The sequence below is a fragment of the Lolium perenne genome, chromosome 2, assembly GCF_019359855.2.
Source record: "Lolium perenne isolate Kyuss_39 chromosome 2, Kyuss_2.0, whole genome shotgun sequence".
In the NCBI taxonomy this organism is placed as follows: domain Eukaryota; kingdom Viridiplantae; phylum Streptophyta; class Magnoliopsida; order Poales; family Poaceae; genus Lolium; species Lolium perenne.
Window position 1 is genome coordinate 215,387,405 of NC_067245.2, and position 21,664 is coordinate 215,409,068.

Here is a 21,664-nt window from a genome sequence, read left to right on the forward strand (position 1 = left end):
GTATTTCGAGCCGGAAGAAGTATTATAATACTATAGCTCTACACATATGTTTCTACTATAATGTAGTACTAGTAGTTATGAATATTGACCAAACTATAATATTATGAAATACTTTTTTGCACAAGTGAACATATTTTTTAATAACCAATCTAAATAGTCAAAGTTTAACTACATCCATGTTCACAACATCAGTTTCCGTTCCAAAAGAAATCGGTCAATGCCGGAGGAAATGTCAAAAACGGAGCAATTACAGTTCGCAACAGCACAAACCCAAAACATGACTCGAAGCAATTATGTAAACTTATCAAATTAATGCCGCTAAACTGAACTTACATTTCTTCTCAAACATGTTTCCTGGAAGAAAGAACACTGTGTAGTCTCTAACTACAGATAACGACAGTGTAACCCAAGAAAATGGGGTATATTTCAGGGGCTTCAAGCAAGTGAAAAATCATCCGTCGCTCGTTAAAGTAAGGGCAAGGACAACACAAGTAAGGGTGAACATAATTGTGGCTGCAGCAAAGGCCAGGATGGCCCTCTGTGAGAAGCCCTTCTTTTCATGGCCCGCTAGCTCAACCTGCTTCAGCAGATCACGGATCTCGTCGATGTCTGAGTCCTTCGCTGCATGGATTAGTCTGCCCTGAACCTCTTCAAGCTTGGCAAGCCTTCTAGCTCGGCTGGCATCTCTAGCAGACCAGATGAACCGAGTCATCCTCCACAAGAGAATTCCGACGTAGATTGCCACGACACAGTCCACGGTGTAATGATGTCGTTCACGTATCTCCCTTTGTGCGCTGTGCAGGACAAGAAGCCATATTGCAACAGAGATCCAGCCCCCATAAGCTTCCTATGTATGTGAAACAGATATAAAAATAATTAAGATACCATCAATTACAACTGACTTGATCATAAAACATTGTCCAAAAGAATGGAATACAGATCTAGGACTGAACGTGGTGGCTCCAGATAACTGTGTAATTCAGTTTCAAGACAGCAGGACGTACTGAAATTTTAGTGCGTAAACTAGAAAACTAAAATGTATAACATACCGTCCATGCCATTGCAGTAAGAACAGAGACAAGCATGTGCCCACTATACATAAGATCATTGCAACCTCCACTGGCTTTCTTCAGTAGATGGTACCATTGAGGTCCTTCTCCAGGGGTTGGCCTCAAAATATCTACTAGGAAGCTCAGCCGACCCCAGTCAGGTCTATGCTCACCAGGATAAGATTGAACATCAGCTGTATTAAAAGAATGACAATTTAGTTTTTCCAGCCGCAAAAATTCAATACATCAATTAGGTGATAAGACAAATACACTAACCATAAGCCATATCATTGTCTATGACCCCACGAATAGCATGTGAATCAGAAGCATATGGAACATAATATTTTTGTGCCCAGGGATGAGGATGCCCAGGTATTTGATATCGACCTGCAGCACACCAAGGTCTCGCAGATGGAAGAATGGTAGTGATAAAAGTTGCCGTCCGAAGCAACCGACCGATTGCCATAGTGACCATGTATCTTGTGGCTATTCCAAGACCAGGAGCTTTGATGCAATCAAATAGCACCGAGAATCCGAGCATCATAAATAACATCAAATAGTGGTGAAGAGTGATAACATGTGCTCTCAATAGATCAACAACACTTCCAGGAAGTTTCTCATTCAAAGCTAGAAGCAGCCATTGGCCGGTGTCAGGAAGTGGAGCAGCAGATCTGTTAAAATGACAAAACAGTGTTCAGTTTACAAGTAACGGTGTGAGATTTCAGAATTCATGCATGTATTTATCCAGACAAGGGAGTGAGTGCACACAAATAAACACCTCTATTGAGTTAAAGTTGGTATGCAAATGCTGCTGGGAAAGACAACCTCTGTTCCTAATTATGAACTCCCAAAATGTCTTATAATTAGGAACGGAGGGGGCATATTTTTGCAATTGTTTCCTTGACAATGATAAGGAAACCTATGCAGAGATCGAGTGGACAAAACATCAAAGGCTGTTATAAGTAGCTGGAAACTATGACCAAATTAAAATAGTGTAGTCCATCATGCCATCTAACGATACTTGCTATGAACTTCTCACTGATTTGTATTAGGACACCACTGAAGCATATCTAGGGAAGTATTTCTCGCTGAAGTTTATGTAAATCAGATTGAGAGAGAGGAGAGGAGAGGAGAGACATCAGCACTAAGTCACTGAACCGGAATGTACCTAGCCCAAGCATCAAGAGATGCTTATGCCTTTCTTATCCACTCACTTATAGTCCTAGGCTCCCCTTTGTTCTAAAACATCATTGATACCTTGCTTAAACTGAACCCTTTGAAACATCAATCACTATAAAAGCTTTTGATTAGTCTAGAAGTACTACAAACCTTTAATCTTTATCAGAAGGCTGTAAGGGAATATTTTAAAACTTCAGAATATAGCATGGAGTAAACAACAATTAAACAAGGTAACAAGCTTTACCCATGACCAATAATAGTCCACAGAAATACTGTTGAAATCAAACTTGACAGATGGAGAGGCTTTGAAACCAAGATGCATTTACCACGCAATATTAACTAAAACTATAGGTAGTAACAAGAAGCCCTCTCCAAGGTAGCAGTTCGATTTTATAACAAGCCTAAATCTGGCAAGTTAAGCTTAGCCATTATCCACGCTCAGCAATTTAACCCCTAACGATCCATAACAAGCAAATCTCTCCAAGACCACGCATTTCTGCCACAAATAAGTCAATCATTTCACAGTTCAAAAAGTAATCCTCCAAGATCTTATCATCCTGCTCGCTATGAACATCTGAAAAGCAAATCTCTAGAAACACAAGAAAATAGCAGCATAGATATCTCCGAGTCCGAGATCCATGGCAATTCGCGTCCAAACAACTGAAGCGCTAAGGCATGATCCAAGGCCGAAGCCAGCTTCCCGGATCCAGATAAGATACTGACCCGTGCCACTGGAGCCCCATCACGGCGGAGACGAAGCGGACGGAGATCATCTCGCAGAGGAAGGCGCTGAGCATGAAGACGATGGCGCCGAGGAAGGGCAGCGCGGCCCGGAGCTCGGCGTCCCAGTGGCGGTAGAACGGTGCGCGCCCGGCGGCCGCCAGCGCCAGCGCCGCCCAGAGCACCGGCTGCAGCCGCTCGTGCCATGTCGGCGAGAGGTACCGCAGGTAGTCGATCCCCACGTACGCCGCCGCCGCGCAGCTCAGCCCGCAATAGCCGAGGAGCCGTCGGGTGGCCGGCCGCGGCGGCATCGGCCTCGGCGCCTTCGCCCTCGCCATGTCCGCGGGAGCTTAGGGTTGGTCACTGGGTCATGGACTGATGTCAGCGAGGGCCGTCGACTCGAGAGTCGAGATCGGGACACTCGAGCGTGGGTCTTGGTTCAGAACTTCAGATCCAATGCTACAAACAACGGCTCAGATTTTATGTTTTTGGCAGAACGATTGACTTTGTTGGTTGCGTAGACTGAAAAAAAAAGCATTTTCTAATGGTATATTTGTTGTAATATATATCTTACGTTAAGTTGATTAAATTAACGATTTAGAGATACGCGTAGGAGTAATAAACTGAAACGGAGGGAGTATCCATGATAATTGATAAACCAACACAAACTCCAGTAAAGCTACACACAAGTTGGATTAAGCTGGTGAGCAGCATGAGCACTCCTTCGAAATCAGAAAGGTGATTTATAGCAGCATCGAGCTTATACATACCTCATGTAACTAATGTGGCAATAGCTAAAGTGACGGCGATCAAACTGGGATTGGAACTAGCAAACGTGAATGGGTGTTATGTGGTCGAAGTTGAATCGGATTCCATCGAGGTGGTAAATATTTGTTCAGAAAATGATAGATTGTGCGATGACGTCTCGGCAATTTATATAAATTGTGTGATGAACGCGTCTCTGATTGGAAAGGTGGAGTTTGAGCATTGCCCTTGGAAGGCAAATAAAACTGCTAAGCTTAGTTTTACTTCTAAATCCTCATGTAATTGGGTTGATGAACCTCTTAGTTTTATTTTGCAAACCCTCGTAGACGATGTAAAATTTATTTAAAATTAATAAATCTTGTCATAATGGTCTTCCCTAAAACAACACAAACTGGAGTAGCTTCAATGGTTTTAACAGTCACATGAACCGCTCACCCCAAAAGGTGAGAGCTAGTTTGATTGAATGTGTTATGGTCGAGAACACAGCCCCTCAAAAGAGATTGTTCAAACCATTGCTTCAACGCCGTAATATTTTTGTAACAAGACTATGGGCATGGGTGGGCACGCTATGAATCAAGGGTATTAGCTGCAACCATCAATTTTGGTTTGCTTTCTATTAAACATGTTAAGGTTGTGACACAGGGAGGGACAATGTGGTGCATAGTTTGTTAGAAGATTCTCATAGAAGTATCATGGTCATGGGATCAAGTTCTACCATCTTCGCCAATTTATATTGTGTCTCCGGTAACATTTTCATTTTAAATACCCAAGTTAAAAAATCATCGGCTGCCCGAGCACAATAGATTAAAACTGAAGAATAATCGACCAAACCACCACCTGACACAATACACGATTATCTAAACAGGAGACAATTTCTCCGTGTAGCAGAACGTTTGTGGTCTACAAGACATGGAAAGGAGCTATGCAACACGAGGATAGAATAAACTTGATTTGGATACGTCATGCTCTAGGTGGAAACTTTGAGTGACAGGACACATTGACCTTGTGGCTACCCATGAAACAAAAAAGACATTAATCTGGCAATGAAATGGGTTGACTCCCAAGTCTGAATAGATCATAGAGTCAATTGTAATCTCGGTAAAGAAAATAGACCAATTGGACATCTATGTACGGTCTGGATCGTCAGGTTGGGTCCATGGACAAAATGGACCAATCCATTCATGTCCTTAGACCGTTAATAGTGCCTCCATTTTATAGCCCCAAAGGCTAAATGGAGTTGGCTCCAATTTCTTTAGCCCTAAATATATAGCGGCTCGACGGTTTGGTGTTGCTGTAGTCAAATTGGGCTTCAGTCATCCCCGGGCTTGTTCTCCAGATTTGTGTGGTTTTGGTTCGGTCGCCGGCATGTTGGTCTATTCGATGGTGGTGTTTTCGTCTTGTGTACAAGTTGTTCACACCGGTGGTCGTGTGCATCCCAACTATTGGCTCCCCTTGATGATTCTAGTCCGAGTCTTAGAACAGATCAGGGGCGTCCCTCACTCGCCCCTGATCCGGCTTCTTCTCCTGATCCCGTTGTACATAGCGGGTGGCTGCTACTGCAACTTCTACAAGGAATATGACATTGCATGTATGTGTGATATACTTGGCTTCGTTCTCTCCTGGCGATGAGACTAGCCCCAGATGTAGACTGCCTGGCAGTTCATTTCCGTACTAGATCATCGCGTTCAACTCGGCCTGAGAACACTACTCCCAGATGTAGACTGCCTAGCAGTTCATTTCACGAATATTTATTTTACCAGAGAATAGTTACTATTTTTTTGCGGGAAAGAGAATAGTTACCTTTTTTAGGGGTAAGAGGATAGTTACTATGACTTAATTAATCTTCAACATCTTCTAGAGATTCATAGGCGGCTACTCGCACTACTTTCCCTATGAGGTACCTTGGCCTACCCTTGTCGGTCACTCGCCTAAGGAGAATTCATTTCCAACTCTTGGAAGACAAGGTTGCCTCTAAACTTGTGCCTTGGCTTGGAAAGCACGTCACCATGGCCGGCCGAACCACCCTTGTCAAGGCGGTCTTGACAAGCGTGGTTATCTACTTCATCACCGTGCTTGATGTGCCAATGGAGGTCCTCATGAAGATTGATAGCTTAAGAAGAGCTTTCCTATGGTCGGCATGTGACAAGGTATCCGGAGGGAAATGTAAAGTGAATTGGGAGATGGTGTGTAGACCCAAAGAGAAGGGAGGTCTTGGGATCCTTAACCTCAAGAAGTTTGCCGCAGCTCTTAGGTTGAGGTGGCTATGGCATGAATGGAAGAACGAGGAAAAGCCTTGGGTTGGGCTTGGGAACCCATGCACTCCTCATGACCATGATCTCTTTGCAGCGGCCACTAAAGTAACTATTGGAGATGGAAAGAAGGCCCTCTTTTGGGAGGCGGCTTGGCTTGATGGAATGAGACCCAAAGATTTGGCTCCGCTTCTCTTTGGTTGTTCAAAAAAGAAGAAATGCACGGTGCATAAAGCTTTGGGAAATGATTTTTGGGTTTCCCAAATAAATACCCATGATGGCCTCTCCTTTGATCACATTGCCCAATTCTACAAGCTTTGGGAAAGACTTGCTAACGTCCATTTGGACCCTCAAGCTCAAGACACAATATCTTGGAAGCTCACCAACGATGGTTGCTACTCGGCAAGATCGGCCTACAAAATGCAATTCTTGGCCCTCACTTCATCTCCGATGCCTTCCTTGGTTTGGAAGCCTTGGGCCCCTCCCAAGTGCAAGATCTTTGCTTGGTTGGTCCTTCAAAACCGGGTTTGGAAGGCGGATAGGCTTGCAAGGAGAGGGTGGCAAAATTGTGGCCTTTGTAAGCTTTGCAACCAACACCAAGAGTCGGGAGCCCACCTTCTTTTCAAGTGTCGGTACTCAATCCGGGTGTGGTCCAACTTAAAGAATTGGCTTGGTATCGATGATCTTGACCCAACAACTTGGCATGACTTCCACTCCGTCAAAAGGTGGTGGGCGGAGGTGATCCACAAGAGAGGACAATCAAGGAAAGCTTTGGCCTCTCTCGCAATGCTCGTCTCTTGGGAAATTTGGAAAGAAAGGAATGCTCGGGTCTTCCGTAACAAGTCCGTCACCATCGCTATGCTTGTGACAAAAATCAAAGAGGAGGCAAATTTGTGGTGTCTAGCCGGTGCCAAGGCTCTAAGTAATGTAATGCCGCGAGAGTAGTTGCTTGTAATATTTGGTCTTGGCTTTTAGCCGAGACGGGTTGTAAAACTTCTAAAATCTTCTCCTTAATCAATGAAAATGGCAAATCTTTTGCCTTGTTTCAAAAAAATAGGCCACCATATATATCTTCATTTCCATAGTCCATAGGAAGCTAAAATTATCTGGGTTCCGCTATGGAAAGATAACGGAACAGAGTAGTTTCTATTCGCTCTCCGTAGGTAACCAAAAAGAAAGAGAGAAAAGAAGTCCACAGCTCCAACCAACCTACTGATATCCTAAACACCTGACAACCATAAACTGGGGCTACTATATGCTACAGCAAAGAGAAGCAACCAGGGGCCACTCACACCAATGAGCAAAACCTACGAGGTGTTGTTCGATCCTACGAGGTGGCGTTTAAGCTTTCTTAGTATTAACCTATAACTAAAGTTGGAGGTCAAAGGTGACGTTTTTATGAGCCGGTGACGAGCTGTTGGGCGATAGAGTCGATCTATGTTGCTGACACAACATCGGATCTGGAGCAGAGGACCAGCGGATAAGCTTGAAGATGATGTCGTCGTCTTCCATCCTGGGGGTGCTCTTCTGCCTCATCACGCACAAGCTCAACCTCACGGTTGGGATCCTTCACCAAGAAGGAGAACACCGTCATCTAGACATGTGTCGCCGCCTGATATGGCCTCGCCTTCAGTTGTATGTCTCCTTGCCTGATAGGTTGCTCATTTATTCATGCTTGTTTGTTCTACTACGTTCAATGTGGAACAATGCTAGGGATTTCAGGAACCCCTGACTTGACATACTGCTACAAAGTGTGGATCAAGATCTTGAAGGAGTAATTTGTATCATTAGCTCAGTTTTATTAAAAAGAAACCTGCACATATTTACTTCATCTACAGTCTATATGCGTTGCACATTCTACTATGTGTTTGTAGAAAAAAATTCACATTTCGTTGAGCTCTGAGTTGCAAGAACGATATATAATATGGGAGAACCTTAAATACATTCTATTTGACTACAAAATAAATGAGCAACACTACAATTTAAGGGCATACATCCGTACAAAACTCATAGAAATCCAACTATCTTCACTTAAGTGAGATAATAATCCCTCTGTTCCATACTAGTTGCCGTTGATTTAGTACAAACTTTGTACTAAATAAGCGACGACTAATGTGGAATGAGGGACAATACACAGATTTCTATTAAGTTATTTTCAAACACCAATGGTACATAGATATCTTTGCATAATTTACTACTAAATGTTCAAGAAATACCACAATTCAAGCACTTATCATTCGTACACAACTCATAGAAGTCAAAATTCTTATTTATTTTCCACTTAAGTTGGATATATCACTCTGGAAACCTCCACCAGTACATTTTCTACCACTAATGATGCCTAGTTATATTTCCCAAGATATTATGGAGACTAAATTCGAAGCATACAAATATATTATAAAACTCTAAGTAGAGAAAATTAATCCATGAAGTAATGCAACTATATTATAATTCTTAGATATAAGGTTTGTAATTGAACATGCATTTCTTTAAACATTGCATTTTAATCTTTAATGCAAGTGTAGTTGCAATGATACCAGAATATATATTTGGCAATGTCAATGGTTTGTTTGTTGATTTTATTAACTATACTCGAATATAGATCTTATGCTAATACAATAAATTATAAAGTAATAAATTTTAGTGTAAATAAATAAATTAGAAACTATTGGTTAGATTAGTCATAGCAAATTTCGAGGCAAACAAATCGGTGGGCTAAAATGTTGTGAAAAAAATCCATGACATGAGCACATCTGTGTGTAAACTTGAAGAGTGGCAATGTTACATTTCCAGAAAAAATAGGTATCTGTCTACAAGAGACACTCGAGACCAAGTCTATCAAGATTCATCCAGCAATCCAAACTGTTTGGCCAGCAAATGATGCCAGAAAGACAACTTTCATCGAACAAGACAATGCTACGCCTAATATATATTATTCATACTGGCCAAGATTTCACAGAAGTTATGGCTAGTATTGGAATGCACATCAAAACGACGCAACTATCAGTAAATAGTCAAGATTTGAATGTGTTTCTCTTGATTTTTTTTTACTCTATACAATCTCAAACAGATACTGGAAGCCCTAAAGCTTTGGAAGATATTATTAAAGGTATCCACGGAGAATTTGATGAATCTTAGGTTTCGAAGTTGAATAGTCCTAACTACATGCATGTATGATTGAAGTAATGAAACATGTTGGAAAAATAGGTATAACGTCCCTCATGCAAACAAAGAAAGATTGAAAAGGTTGGGCCTCCAAGCTACAAGGATTTCTTTTCCTCCTAGTTCATGCAAATGCCCTACAAAATCTTGGCCAAGATGTGCACTGATTTTGTTACAACACAAGCAAGTTCAGTTACTAGTACTACACATCCATGCTACTCCCACCAAGATGAAGTTCATGCTGCAGATCCCAGTCCTTGCTATTGTTCACTCCATGCTACTCCTTGCCACAGACCCTAGTCCATGCTACAACTTAGTTCAGTAGAATAAAGTTCTACTCAAAACAGAGTACTATTACAACATTATTGCTACTCCTTTTGTGTACGATCAAGTTCGGTGCATATTTTAAAATTTGTGTACTGCCTTTTGTATCCAACATTGCAAGCAATACAAGTATTGTAGTGAACAAGAACCACTCAAGCACAAGTACAAGTACAATACACCACAAGCACAAGAACTCCTACCGAGTACAAGAACAAGCTTCACAAGCAGTGCAACTGTGCAAGCAAGAAAATTTTAATCAACTTACAAGTAGTGCAAGCGCTGCAAGCAAGCAAAATTCAGCTAACTTGCAAGCAAGAACACCACAAGCAGGAAAATTCGGTTTATTTACTCCATAATCAATATTTTGCACAAGAAGAAATATGGAGCAATCCAACCGTTTTTTCAATACTCCATCGCAAGGAAAAATATTGAGTACTCCATCACACAAATATTGACAAACATTGATATATAACCATATAACAAGTATTACAAGCAATACAAGCATAACCATATCACTGGGAAATTGCTCACTGATAATTGTTCACTTGCAATGTTCACATAGCTTGCAGTACTTGGCTGACCATGCTTGCACAAACATTTTTTTATATTTTCTTCCATTATTACGTAATGGAGTAAAATTTTGATATACATGATGATTATTCAAAAAGAAAAATGGAAGGACAGCAACTAGCTAGGGTTAGATCACCTATTAAGAGCACAAACAATTCAAAATTGACAACCCTACCAATACTAGTAGAAAACAGGGCTTTCGTCCAAAGCCCCTGAATGCTTTATTCCCGGTTTAAAAAGGAACCGGGACTAATGGGCCGCATTAGTCCCGGTTCGAACGGCTTGGGCCACGAAACCCTCTAGTCCCGGTTCGTTTGAAACCTTTAGTCTCGGTTGGTAATACCAACCAGGACTAAAGGGGTTGCGGCAGGTTACCTCCGGGGTGAAAGCCTTAGTCCCGACTAGAGGTATTCTAGGGTTTTTCTGCTCCCCACGCACCCTACCCCCTCCCTACCCAGTGGATCACCTTTTTTAGCTTTGTAAAATAAAAAATAAAATGATAGAAAATTCAAAAAATACAATCTTTTGAGATTCCTGTATGTTACGCAACCAACTATTAGGAGAAATTAACAAATTTGAATTTCGACTTTTTTGCAAAAAAATGTTTAGAAAAAGGTAAAATGGCATTAGCTTTTCCATATGAAGTCGGAAAAATGTATAATATATCAAAATGATCGTGGGAAAAAGTTACATCAAAATGACCGGGACTAAAGGCCCTTACCTACCAGGCCTGCACCCCCTTTTTCTACTAGTGCAATCCTAGTGCACACCAAATTGAGCTAATGACACAAATTATTCCTTCAAGATCTAGATCCACACTTTCTAGCCGTATATTCAAGTCAGGGGTTTCTCAAAACCCTAGCATTGTTCCACATTGAATGTTGTCAAGTACAGTGTAATTAAATTCGGAACTGTTCCAATCAGATTCACCAGTACCCATGTTTCGAATATTCGCGTTAGCACTTGACCTCGACTTGTAGCTCGAGTTTCTGTCGTGCTGAGAGCATGTCTAGCAATGCCTGTAAAAGGCCGAAACCCGTAAAATAACCGACAGGATACGGGTTTCGGTCCATCCACGGTGTTTTTCAGTACCCTGATGACCCACAAGTATAGGGGATTGCAACAGTCGAGGGAAGTAAAACCCAAATTTGTTGATTCGACACAAGGGGAGCCAAAGAATACTTATAAGCCTTGACATCGGAGTTGTCAATTCATCTGCACCTGGAAAAGCACTAGCAACAGGGTGATGTGAAAGCAGTGGTAATATGATGCGGCGCCAGAAAATAGTTGGTACTACTTTGATGGCGTGTTGACAGGGAAATGTGATGCGGCAGTAATATGAGAGAAATAGTAACACAGCAGTAGCAGTAACATAGAGGAGATGGCATTGGAAAATATCCCAGCGCGCAGTTGATTTAAAAGCAATGATGATGAAATAAAGGACCAGGATTCCCGACGATCTACACTAGTGGTAACTCTCCAGATAACAAGTGTTGGGTGAACAAATTACAACTGGGCAATTGACAGAATTGAATTTAGCATTAAGACGAAATATCCAGTCTATTAATATCGTAGGCATGTTTTCCATATATTGTTATACGTGCTCGCAATGAGAAACTTGCATAACATCTTTTGTCCTACCAGCCCGTTTGCAGCGGGGCCTCAAGGGAAATTACTGGTAATTAAGGTACTCCTTTTAATAGAGCACCGGAGCAAAGCATTAACACTTGGTGAAAACATGTGATCCTCATATCAAAGCCATCCCCTCCGGTTATCCCAATTCGAGATCACTTTGGGGCTTCGGGTTCCGGACAAAGACATGTGCATACAATTTGTAGATACAATCTAATCAACAATTATAGAGCCTAGATCTAAGATCATGCCACTCGTGCACTAGTGACAAGCATTAAACATAACAATATTGCAGCAACAAATACTTCACAAACTTATAAGATATACTGAACATAATGATCAATCCATCGGATCCCAACAAACACAACACCGATTACATCATATGGATCTCAATCATGTAAGGCAGCTCATGAGATCATTGTATTGAAGCACATGGGAGAGAGAGTACCATCTAGCTACAGCCAAGAACCCATAGTCCCTGCGGGAACTACTCACAAACCATCATGGAGTCGAAGTGGAGGCGGTGGAGTCGATGGAGATGGCTCCGGGGGGCACTTCCCCGTCCCGGCAAGGTGCCGGAACAGAGACTTCTGCCCCCCGAAACTTGGTTTCGGCGATGACGGTGGCTACGGAACTTTTCGTGGACGGAGGGTGATATCTTTCAGAGTTTTTAGGTCAGAGGGGTCTTATAGGCGAAGAGGCGATGCGAGGGGGTGCACGGGGTGCCCATACCACCCCCAGGCACGGCCAGGCCTGGGCCCGCGCCTGGGTCTGGTATGGCTGCCCCATGGCACATCTCCGTCTCCACTTCTGGCTCCCGGAGTCCTCTCGTATATTAGAATTTCTGTGATTTTTTTTCAGAATTTTCCGAGCACTTTCAATTTTGGACATTTTCTGCAATAAACAGACATAATAAATAGAAACTGGCACTGTGGCACTTGTTAATAGTTTAGTCCAATAAATGTCATAAAATGATGCAAAGTGCATATAAAACATAGAGGAATTGGTGTAGAACAAGCATGGAGCATCAAAAATTATAGATACGTTCGCAACGTATCAACATCCCCAAGCTTAACTCCTGCTCGTACTCGAGTAGGTAAGTGATAACAAACAAATAATTTTTTAAGTGGCATGCACCTTCAAAGTTCAAAGGATGACTAAATACAAATAATTTAAGAACAAGTAATAACACATTCATGATTCAATCAATAATAATTTTGGGACCGTGCACATAAAACTAAGAATGAGAACTATGCTCTCTTAATGGTGCATGAACTTAGAAGATGAAGACTCAACATAAAAGTAAAAGAAAGGCCTGTAACGGCCCAGGGTAGCACCACTATTAGATTTGTTTGTGTTTTTCTTTTATGCATCATCATGTATCATGCATCATATCATCCATGTTTTAACTAAATAAAATTATTTTATAAACCCTAAAATATTTTGTTTTCTCTCTCATATGGTTTAATAAAACCTCCCATCTTCTTATGTTCAAAGAAAAACCATATACAAATTATTTTATAAATGTTTGGAAAAACTGTCTACAATAAAATAAAGCATTTCAAATCTTTTTCAAACTCTCCTCTTTCTCTTCTTTAGACGAGAGATAAATCTGAAGAAAAAAAAATACCAAGAAGCCTGAAGCAGCTCAACTTCCTTTAATCCAACATCTCCACCTTGCCTTCCTGGACGAGACACGCAGGGAGCGTGACCACGTCCACTCCTCACGCGTGCAGCGTCAGCAGCCGTGATCCTTTTTCTCATCTCTGCTTTTTCTGGACGCTCCCCAGCCACAGCTCCTCATCGCCTCCTTTCGCTTTCCCCTTCTCCACGAAAGAAACAGAGAGGGTTTCCCTGGAAACGATGGCGCCGCCGTGTGAAGATCGCCGTCGCCCCGTCAACTCCAGACGCCCCGAGGAATACCAAGGCCATCATGAACTTCTCCTTGCCACGCTGAACACCCTCGACCGAAGAAATCGCTGATTCGAGCTCGGAATCGACGTCAACAACCTCGTCTCTTTTCCGAGTCCGGCGACGAATTCGTTGTTCCGTCGCCGTTCGAACTCCTCCGCTTCCACCGACGTGCTCTTCGGTTTGACGGTGAATTCCTCGTTCCCCTGGTCCTCTTCTCCGTTTTTTTTACCCATCTCTAGAGTGCTGGCCTCATTGACCTTCTCCCTCCGCCGCAGGTGTCCGGCGCCGGCTCTCTCCGGTGACCTCCTGGTGGTGGCGCCGCCTCTCCTTGAATCCCTGCAGCGAGGCGCACCTCCTGTGCCTGCTTCCCTGTCCCAGCCTGCTCCCGTCCACCGGTCCCGTGCTCGATCGGAACCTGCTGCCACGGTGCTCCGTCGAGCTCTGCTTTCCATCTTCATCTTCCCTGACGGCTACCGGCGCTCACACGACAGTTCGGCCACCTTCGGCTTCTGCCTGCTTCAACGAGCACATCAACAAGCCTGGGTGAGACTCCGTTCCTCCTCTTTCTCTGATCGTTGTCATCTTTGTCATGTCCGCGGACTGTCGGTAGAGTTCAGTTAAAACACCTGCCATTTTTCTTTAGTTAACGCATCCGCGTCGCGCACCAGCGCCTCGCACACACGCGTGTGACTATCCGGCCAAGCCTGCTAGTTCTGCTAGCGTTCCACCTGCTAGCTTGCTTGCTTAAGCTAGCTAGCTATGCACAACATGAACGATCCAGCAACCTGCTTGTATGGTTCTTTTCTACTAGCTGATGCCCTCTGTTGCTTACTCTTTATTTCTTGCATTCAGTCCTTTGTCCAACACCTGAAGCCCCAGTTTCCCGTGGCAAGCCACAACGTTCACATCTAATCCTATGTCCCTGTTTCAATTTCAGAGAGCATTGTCAAGTTTCAGTTTAAGAAAAATGTGTCACGCGTCGGATCTATTTCTAAAATCTCCAAGATCTATCTGTATCACAGACGAACACTAGCCGTCTGGTTCCACCTCTTTTAAATTTCTGTTTTGGGTACAGTAACCCAGTCGACAGTCAGTCTTCAATGTCTTTTCCCTTTCAGTTAACATCACTTGTTACAAAACCTGCTATCTTTCCTGTATGTTTCTAAATCATCGAGCCAGGCTAGTGCCTTGTATAGCCCTGGTTTAAAACCACTTTTTACTCTCTGTTTTGGAATAATAAAATTGATGTTAAATATTAACATGTTATATATATGAAAGTTTCTCATAAAAATGTGAGCAACCTATATATATCATTCATCTGCATATGTTTGCATTTCGCATCATATCGTGTCGTGCTAGTTTGCATTACCACCAATATGTAACATATGGAATATGTGGGATATTATATAAATGTTGTCCCGGTTCCATTTAAATTTGTTGTACTGCCATGTTTGCTATGCCATGCTAACAACTACTTAACTTTGTCGGTAGAAATGCAACTCCAACCCTAACTGTTTGTCCGGGTTCCGATCCCGCTTAATTTGGATAATTGCATTGCACCATCTTTGCCATGTCATGCATATCATCTTGATCATGCTGGATCTTCTTTACCCGTAGTAGTAAGACTTGCATCCGTTGATTGTCCAGCATTTGCTTCTTCCCGGATAGGATTGCGAAGTGGTGATGTGAGATACGACAAGTTCTCCGGATGTTCCTCGGCAAGTTTTAACAGGCAAGCATTTCCCTTATACTCCTGCCCCTGCAGAAGTCGCTCACCTATTTTATTTTGCCTTCTCCCTCATGCTATCCTTAAGTTGCGTTCTTGTCACGTGTCCCTTCCACTTGTTACCTCAAGCAGCCCATATTGCCACCACCAACCACCAACCTCCTACAGCTGTTGTTTGGTTATCGGGTCTGCCTTGCGAGTCGTAGTGCATGCTAGTGCTGTTTATATATCGTTACCGTTACCGCTATCTTATCGGGTTATCAGTTGGGAATCATGACACATGGTTTATGGATATATCTGTTGAGGGTATCATGGTTACTTGATAATAGTTGTTAGCGGAGGCATCGGTGGGTCAGCTGATCGTTTTATGACGGCTCACTTGTGTTTCCATGAAACCTAGGACCCCGAGTTCTTGTTATCTGTTCCGAGACTGAGCGCTCTAACCACACGTGGGTATGCTTATGGGTCTCCCCTTGACCACTGCCGGAATCTACAGCTTTGTCCAGTGGCCACAACTAGTTTCGTAATGTTTTACCATTTGTGGTTTGCGTGCATGCCAGCCTGTTACTTATTTACTTTGGGAAGCCCTAGGGTGCCTTGTATCCCTTGTTTCTGGTATGCACGTATAGGTCGCGGAGCCGCTGCGAAGTGGTTTATCGCCCCAGTGTGTGTTTAAACCACCTAGCACGCTGGCGCACATAGCTAGGTCCGCTTCGGAGATTCGGCTGGACTTCGATACGGGTTCAACTTGGTTAGGTGGCTTCCTGGACATTGTTGTCGTGAAGGAGAGTGCGAGTCGTGACACTCCACCTTTTTGCCATTGCCTTTGGAGTTGATCGTGCGTGTGGGTACATTTGGGCAACCCCTGCAGGGTGTACATCTTATCGATAAGCCGTGTCCACGGTTATGGACGACTTGGAGCTGTATGACTCGACCATAGACAACTTACACCTGTTGTTTCGATACTAATAACTTGCATAGTAAGATAGAACAACTTAAATAATAACTGGTTAAAACTTGTCCACCGTGTGAGTGCCCTTGTAAGTACTTCCTTGCGAGGGGGGAACACATCGGCTGTGTTATGTTTGCAGAGTATAGAACTGTTAGTTTATACGCTCTCTCACCTTGTCTGATAGACGACTGTTGTAGAGTGTCTCTATAGGTTTTTAGTGCTTGCGCGCTGCCGTTTAACCCCACCATATTGCCTATGACGTTCCTCTTGCGTCCTCTAAGTCCCCTGCGTGCCTCAAGTACAAAGGACGACTGGTTGACGAATGCTTATACGTCTTGAAGTCTTGTTAAGTACGAACCCGTACTTATTGCTGCTTCTACGGGATATAACCGGGCAGGTATGAAGATCGGTACGATGGAGAACGACGCTAGCAAGGTTACCCTTCCGGCTTGGCCTGGGCAGGGTTATGGACGCCACTGGTTATCTTCAGGACTCTTAGTCCATATTTGTATCTTGTCCGTACTCGGACATATTTGATCTTCTGTATGATTTGGATCTTATGTTGTATATTGTATCTTGACTCGTTGGAGTCGTTGTTGTAATATATCTGTTTCTTGTGGGCTCTATTGTAATCCTGTTGTAATGTTACCGCTCGTGATTGATTCCACCCGCATCGCGTGCATGCTTCGGCGTGTACGAGGCGCTTGGTGGTGCGTCTCCTAAAATCGATATCGTGCGGATTTCGGCGGGTTCGCTGGGATCCTCATGGTACCGGTTTTGGGGCGTCACAAGTTGGTATCAGAGCATCAGGTTGTCGATACCCCACTAGTCCAGCCATTAGGATAACCTTGCCAACGGTCGTTGAGTTAGAGTGTCCAAACTATTTTCTAAAACTCGTTGGATAGTTCTGACTAGCTCTGATTTTTCTTCTTACCTATATTCTTTCTCATCTTACCTTTGCGAGTTTTGAGTCTTCTCTCTTATCTGAGTTTTCCGAGTCTTAGGTTCTGACGTGGGTTGGACGATCTTTGCCCCTCACCTATTAGGTCCGATCTTCGGAGGTCCTGACAAAAGCGCATCATCGACAGCGGAACAACGACTCCTTGTTAGTGGTGTCGACCGATCTATATGGAGCAAGAACTCTTGTTAGTGGTGTCGAGAAGATCAACACTTCGCCAGAAGAAGGTTCCACCTCGAGGTCGGGTGATTATCAACATGGTACAAGAAGACCCGATAGTTTAACCAACTCCCCCTTAGGTTGACGTGGAACCTCGGGGCGAGGTTCCTTCTTAGTGGTGTCGATTGTAACGGCCCAGGGTAGCACCACTATTAGATTTGTTTGTGTTTTTCTTTTATGCATCATCATGTATCATGCATCATATCATCCATGTTTTAACTAAATAAAATTATTTTATAAACCCTAAAATATTTTGTTTTCTCTCTCATATGGTTTAATAAAACCTCCCATCTTCTTATGTTCAAAGAAAAACCATATACAAATTATTTTATAAATGTTTGGAAAAACTGTCTACAATAAAATAAAGCATTTCAAATCTTTTTCAAACTCTCCTCTTTCTCTTCTTTAGACGAGAGATAAATCTGAAGAAAAAAAAATACCAAGAAGCCTGAAGCAGCTCAACTTCCTTTAATCCAACATCTCCACCTTGCCTTCCTGGACGAGACACGCAGGGAGCGTGACCACGTCCACTCCTCACGCGTGCAGCGTCAGCAGCCGTGATCCTTTTTCTCATCTCTGCTTTTTCTGGACGCTCCCCAGCCACAGCTCCTCATCGCCTCCTTTCGCTTTCCCCTTCTCCACGAAAGAAACAGAGAGGGTTTCCCTGGAAACGATGGCGCCGCCGTGTGAAGATCGCCGTCGCCCCGTCAACTCCAGACGCCCCGAGGAATACCAAGGCCATCATGAACTTCTCCTTGCCACGCTGAACACCCTCGACCGAAGAAATCGCTGATTCGAGCTCGGAATCGACGTCAACAACCTCGTCTCTTTTCCGAGTCCGGCGACGAATTCGTTGTTCCGTCGCCGTTCGAACTCCTCCGCTTCCACCGACGTGCTCTTCGGTTTGACGGTGAATTCCTCGTTCCCCTGGTCCTCTTCTCCGTTTTTTTTACCCATCTCTAGAGTGCTGGCCTCATTGACCTTCTCCCTCCGCCGCAGGTGTCCGGCGCCGGCTCTCTCCGGTGACCTCCTGGTGGTGGCGCCGCCTCTCCTTGAATCCCTGCAGCGAGGCGCACCTCCTGTGCCTGCTTCCCTGTCCCAGCCTGCTCCCGTCCACCGGTCCCGTGCTCGATCGGAACCTGCTGCCACGGTGCTCCGTCGAGCTCTGCTTTCCATCTTCATCTTCCCTGACGGCTACCGGCGCTCACACGACAGTTCGGCCACCTTCGGCTTCTGCCTGCTTCAACGAGCACATCAACAAGCCTGGGTGAGACTCCGTTCCTCCTCTTTCTCTGATCGTTGTCATCTTTGTCATGTCCGCGGACTGTCGGTAGAGTTCAGTTAAAACACCTGCCATTTTTCTTTAGTTAACGCATCCGCGTCGCGCACCAGCGCCTCGCACACACGCGTGTGACTATCCGGCCAAGCCTGCTAGTTCTGCTAGCGTTCCACCTGCTAGCTTGCTTGCTTAAGCTAGCTAGCTATGCACAACATGAACGATCCAGCAACCTGCTTGTATGGTTCTTTTCTACTAGCTGATGCCCTCTGTTGCTTACTCTTTATTTCTTGCATTCAGTCCTTTGTCCAACACCTGAAGCCCCAGTTTCCCGTGGCAAGCCACAACGTTCACATCTAATCCTATGTCCCTGTTTCAATTTCAGAGAGCATTGTCAAGTTTCAGTTTAAGAAAAATGTGTCACGCGTCGGATCTATTTCTAAAATCTCCAAGATCTATCTGTATCACAGACGAACACTAGCCGTCTGGTTCCACCTCTTTTAAATTTCTGTTTTGGGTACAGTAACCCAGTCGACAGTCAGTCTTCAATGTCTTTTCCCTTTCAGTTAACATCACTTGTTACAAAACCTGCTATCTTTCCTGTATGTTTCTAAATCATCGAGCCAGGCTAGTGCCTTGTATAGCCCTGGTTTAAAACCACTTTTTACTCTCTGTTTTGGAATAATAAAATTGATGTTAAATATTAACATGTTATATATATGAAAGTTTCTCATAAAAATGTGAGCAACCTATATATATCATTCATCTGCATATGTTTGCATTTCGCATCATATCGTGTCGTGCTAGTTTGCATTACCACCAATATGTAACATATGGAATATGTGGGATATTATATAAATGTTGTCCCGGTTCCATTTAAATTTGTTGTACCGCCATGTTTGCTATGCCATGCTAACAACTACTTAACTTTGTCGGTAGAAATGCAACTCCAACCCTAACTGTTTGTCCGGGTTCCGATCCCGCTTAATTTGGATAATTGCATTGCACCATCTTTGCCATGTCATGCATATCATCTTGATCATGCTGGATCTTCTTTACCCGTAGTAGTAAGACTTGCATCCGTTGATTGTCCAAAGATTTGCTTCTTCCTGATAGGATTGCGAAGTGGTGATGTGAGATACGACAAGTTCTCCAGGATGTTCCTCGGCAAGTTTTAACAGTGCAAGCATTTCCCTTATACTCCCCGCCCTGCAGTAAGTCGCTCACCTATTTTATTTTGCCTTCTCCTCATGCTATCCTTAAGTTGCGTTCTTGTCACGTGTCCCTTCCACTTGTTACCTCAAGCAGCCCATATTGCCACCACCAACCACCAACCTCCTACAATTGTTGTTTGGTTATCTGTCCGCCTTGCGAGTCGTAGTGCATGCTAGTCTTGTTTATATATCGTTACCGTTACCGCTATCTTATCGGGTTATCAGTTGGGAATCATGACACATGGTTTATGGATATATCTGTTGAGGGTATCATGGTTACTTGATAATAGTTGTTAGCGGAGGCATCGGTGGGTCAGCTGATCGTTTTATGACGGCTCACTTGTGTTTCCATGAAACCTAGGACCCCGAGTTCTTGTTATCTGTTCCGAGACTGAGCGCTCTAACCACACGTGGGTATGCTTATGGGTCTCCCCTTGACCACTGCCGGAATCTACAGCTTTGTCCAGTGGCCACAACTAGTTTCGTAATGTTTTACCATTTGTGGTTTGCGTGCATGCCAGCCTGTTACTTATTTACTTTGGGAAGCCCTAGGGTGCCTTGTATCCCTTGTTTCTGGTATGCACGTATAGGTCGCGGAGCCGCTGCGAAGTGGTTTATCGCCCCAGTGTGTGTTTAAACCACCTAGCACGCTGGCGCACATAGCTAGGTCCGCTTCGGAGATTCTACTGACTTCGATACGGGTTCAACTTGGTTAGGTGGCTTCCTGGACATTGTTGTCGTGAAGGAGAGTGCGAGTCGTGACACTCCACCTTTTTGCCATTGCCTTTGGAGTTGATCGTGCGTGTGGGTACATTTGGGCAACCCTGCAGGTGTACATCTTATCGATAAGCCGTGTCCACGGTTATGGACGACTTGGAGTCAGTATGACTCGACCATAGACAACTTACACCTGTTGTTTCGATACTAATAACTTGCATAGTAAGATAGAACAACTTAAATAATAACTGGTTAAAACTTGTCCACCGTGTGAGTGCCCTTGTAAGTACTTCCTTGCGAGGGGGGAACACATCGGCTGTGTTATGTTTGCAGAGTATAGAACTGTTAGTTTATACGCTCTCTCACCTTCTCTGATAGACGACTGTTGTAGAGTGTCTCTATAGGTTTTTAGTGCTTGCGCGCTGCCGTTTAACCCCACCATATTGCCTATGACGTTCCTCTTGCGTCCTCTAAGTCCCCTGCGTGCCTCAAGTACAAAGGACGACTGGTTGACGAATGCTTATACGTCTTGAAGTCTTGTTAAGTACGAACCCGTACTTATTGCTGCTTCTACGGGATATAACCGGGCAGGTATGAAGATCGGTACGATGGAGAACGACGCTAGCAAGGTTACCCTTCCGGCTTGGCCTGGGCAGGGTTATGGACGCCACTGGTTATCTTCAGGACTCTTAGTCCATATTTGTATCTTGTCCGTACTCGGACATATTTGATCTTCTGTATGATTTGGATCTTATGTTGTATATTGTATCTTGACTCGTTGGAGTCGTTGTTGTAATATATCTGTTTCTTGTGGGCTCTATTGTAATCCTGTTGTAATGTTACCGCTCGTGATTGATTCCACCCGCATCGCGTGCATGCTTCGGCGTGTACGAGGCGCTTGGTGGTGCGTCTCCTAAAATCGATATCGTGCGGATTTCGGCGGGTTCGCTGGGATCCTCATGGTACCGGTTTTGGGGCGTCACAAGGCCCTTCGCAGAGGGAAGCAGGGATTACTCATGTGCTAGAGCTTTTTTATTT

The 21,664-nt window shown here is 43.9% G+C and overlaps 1 protein-coding gene and 1 long non-coding RNA gene across 4 annotated transcripts; one reads left to right on the top strand and one right to left on the bottom strand.

Moving 5' to 3' along the window:
• Positions 1-291: 291 nt before the first annotated feature.
• On the bottom strand, positions 292-3,389 carry LOC127334833 (protein PHLOEM UNLOADING MODULATOR). Its single transcript, XM_051361378.2, has 4 exons — positions 2,952-3,389; positions 1,326-1,720; positions 1,050-1,243; positions 292-847 (listed from the first exon to the last, which is right to left on the bottom strand). Exons 1-4 carry the CDS (start codon positions 3,284-3,286, stop codon positions 452-454), a joined length of 1,320 nt encoding a protein of 439 aa, XP_051217338.1. The 5' UTR covers positions 3,287-3,389; the 3' UTR covers positions 292-451.
• Positions 3,390-13,001: 9,612 nt separating this feature from the next.
• Positions 13,002-21,446, top strand: LOC127334834 (uncharacterized). Of its 3 annotated transcripts, none has more exons than XR_011752380.1 (6): positions 13,002-13,750; positions 13,840-14,107; positions 15,212-15,296; positions 16,640-18,329; positions 18,419-18,686; positions 21,218-21,446. It is a non-coding gene; the product is annotated as an uncharacterized lncRNA (long non-coding RNA). The 3 variants fall into 3 exon arrangements; XR_011752382.1 differs by lacking the exon at positions 21,218-21,446 and adding an exon at positions 19,812-19,867; XR_011752381.1 differs by lacking the exon at positions 21,218-21,446 and adding an exon at positions 19,081-19,565.
• The last annotated feature ends 218 nt before the right edge of the window (positions 21,447-21,664 follow it).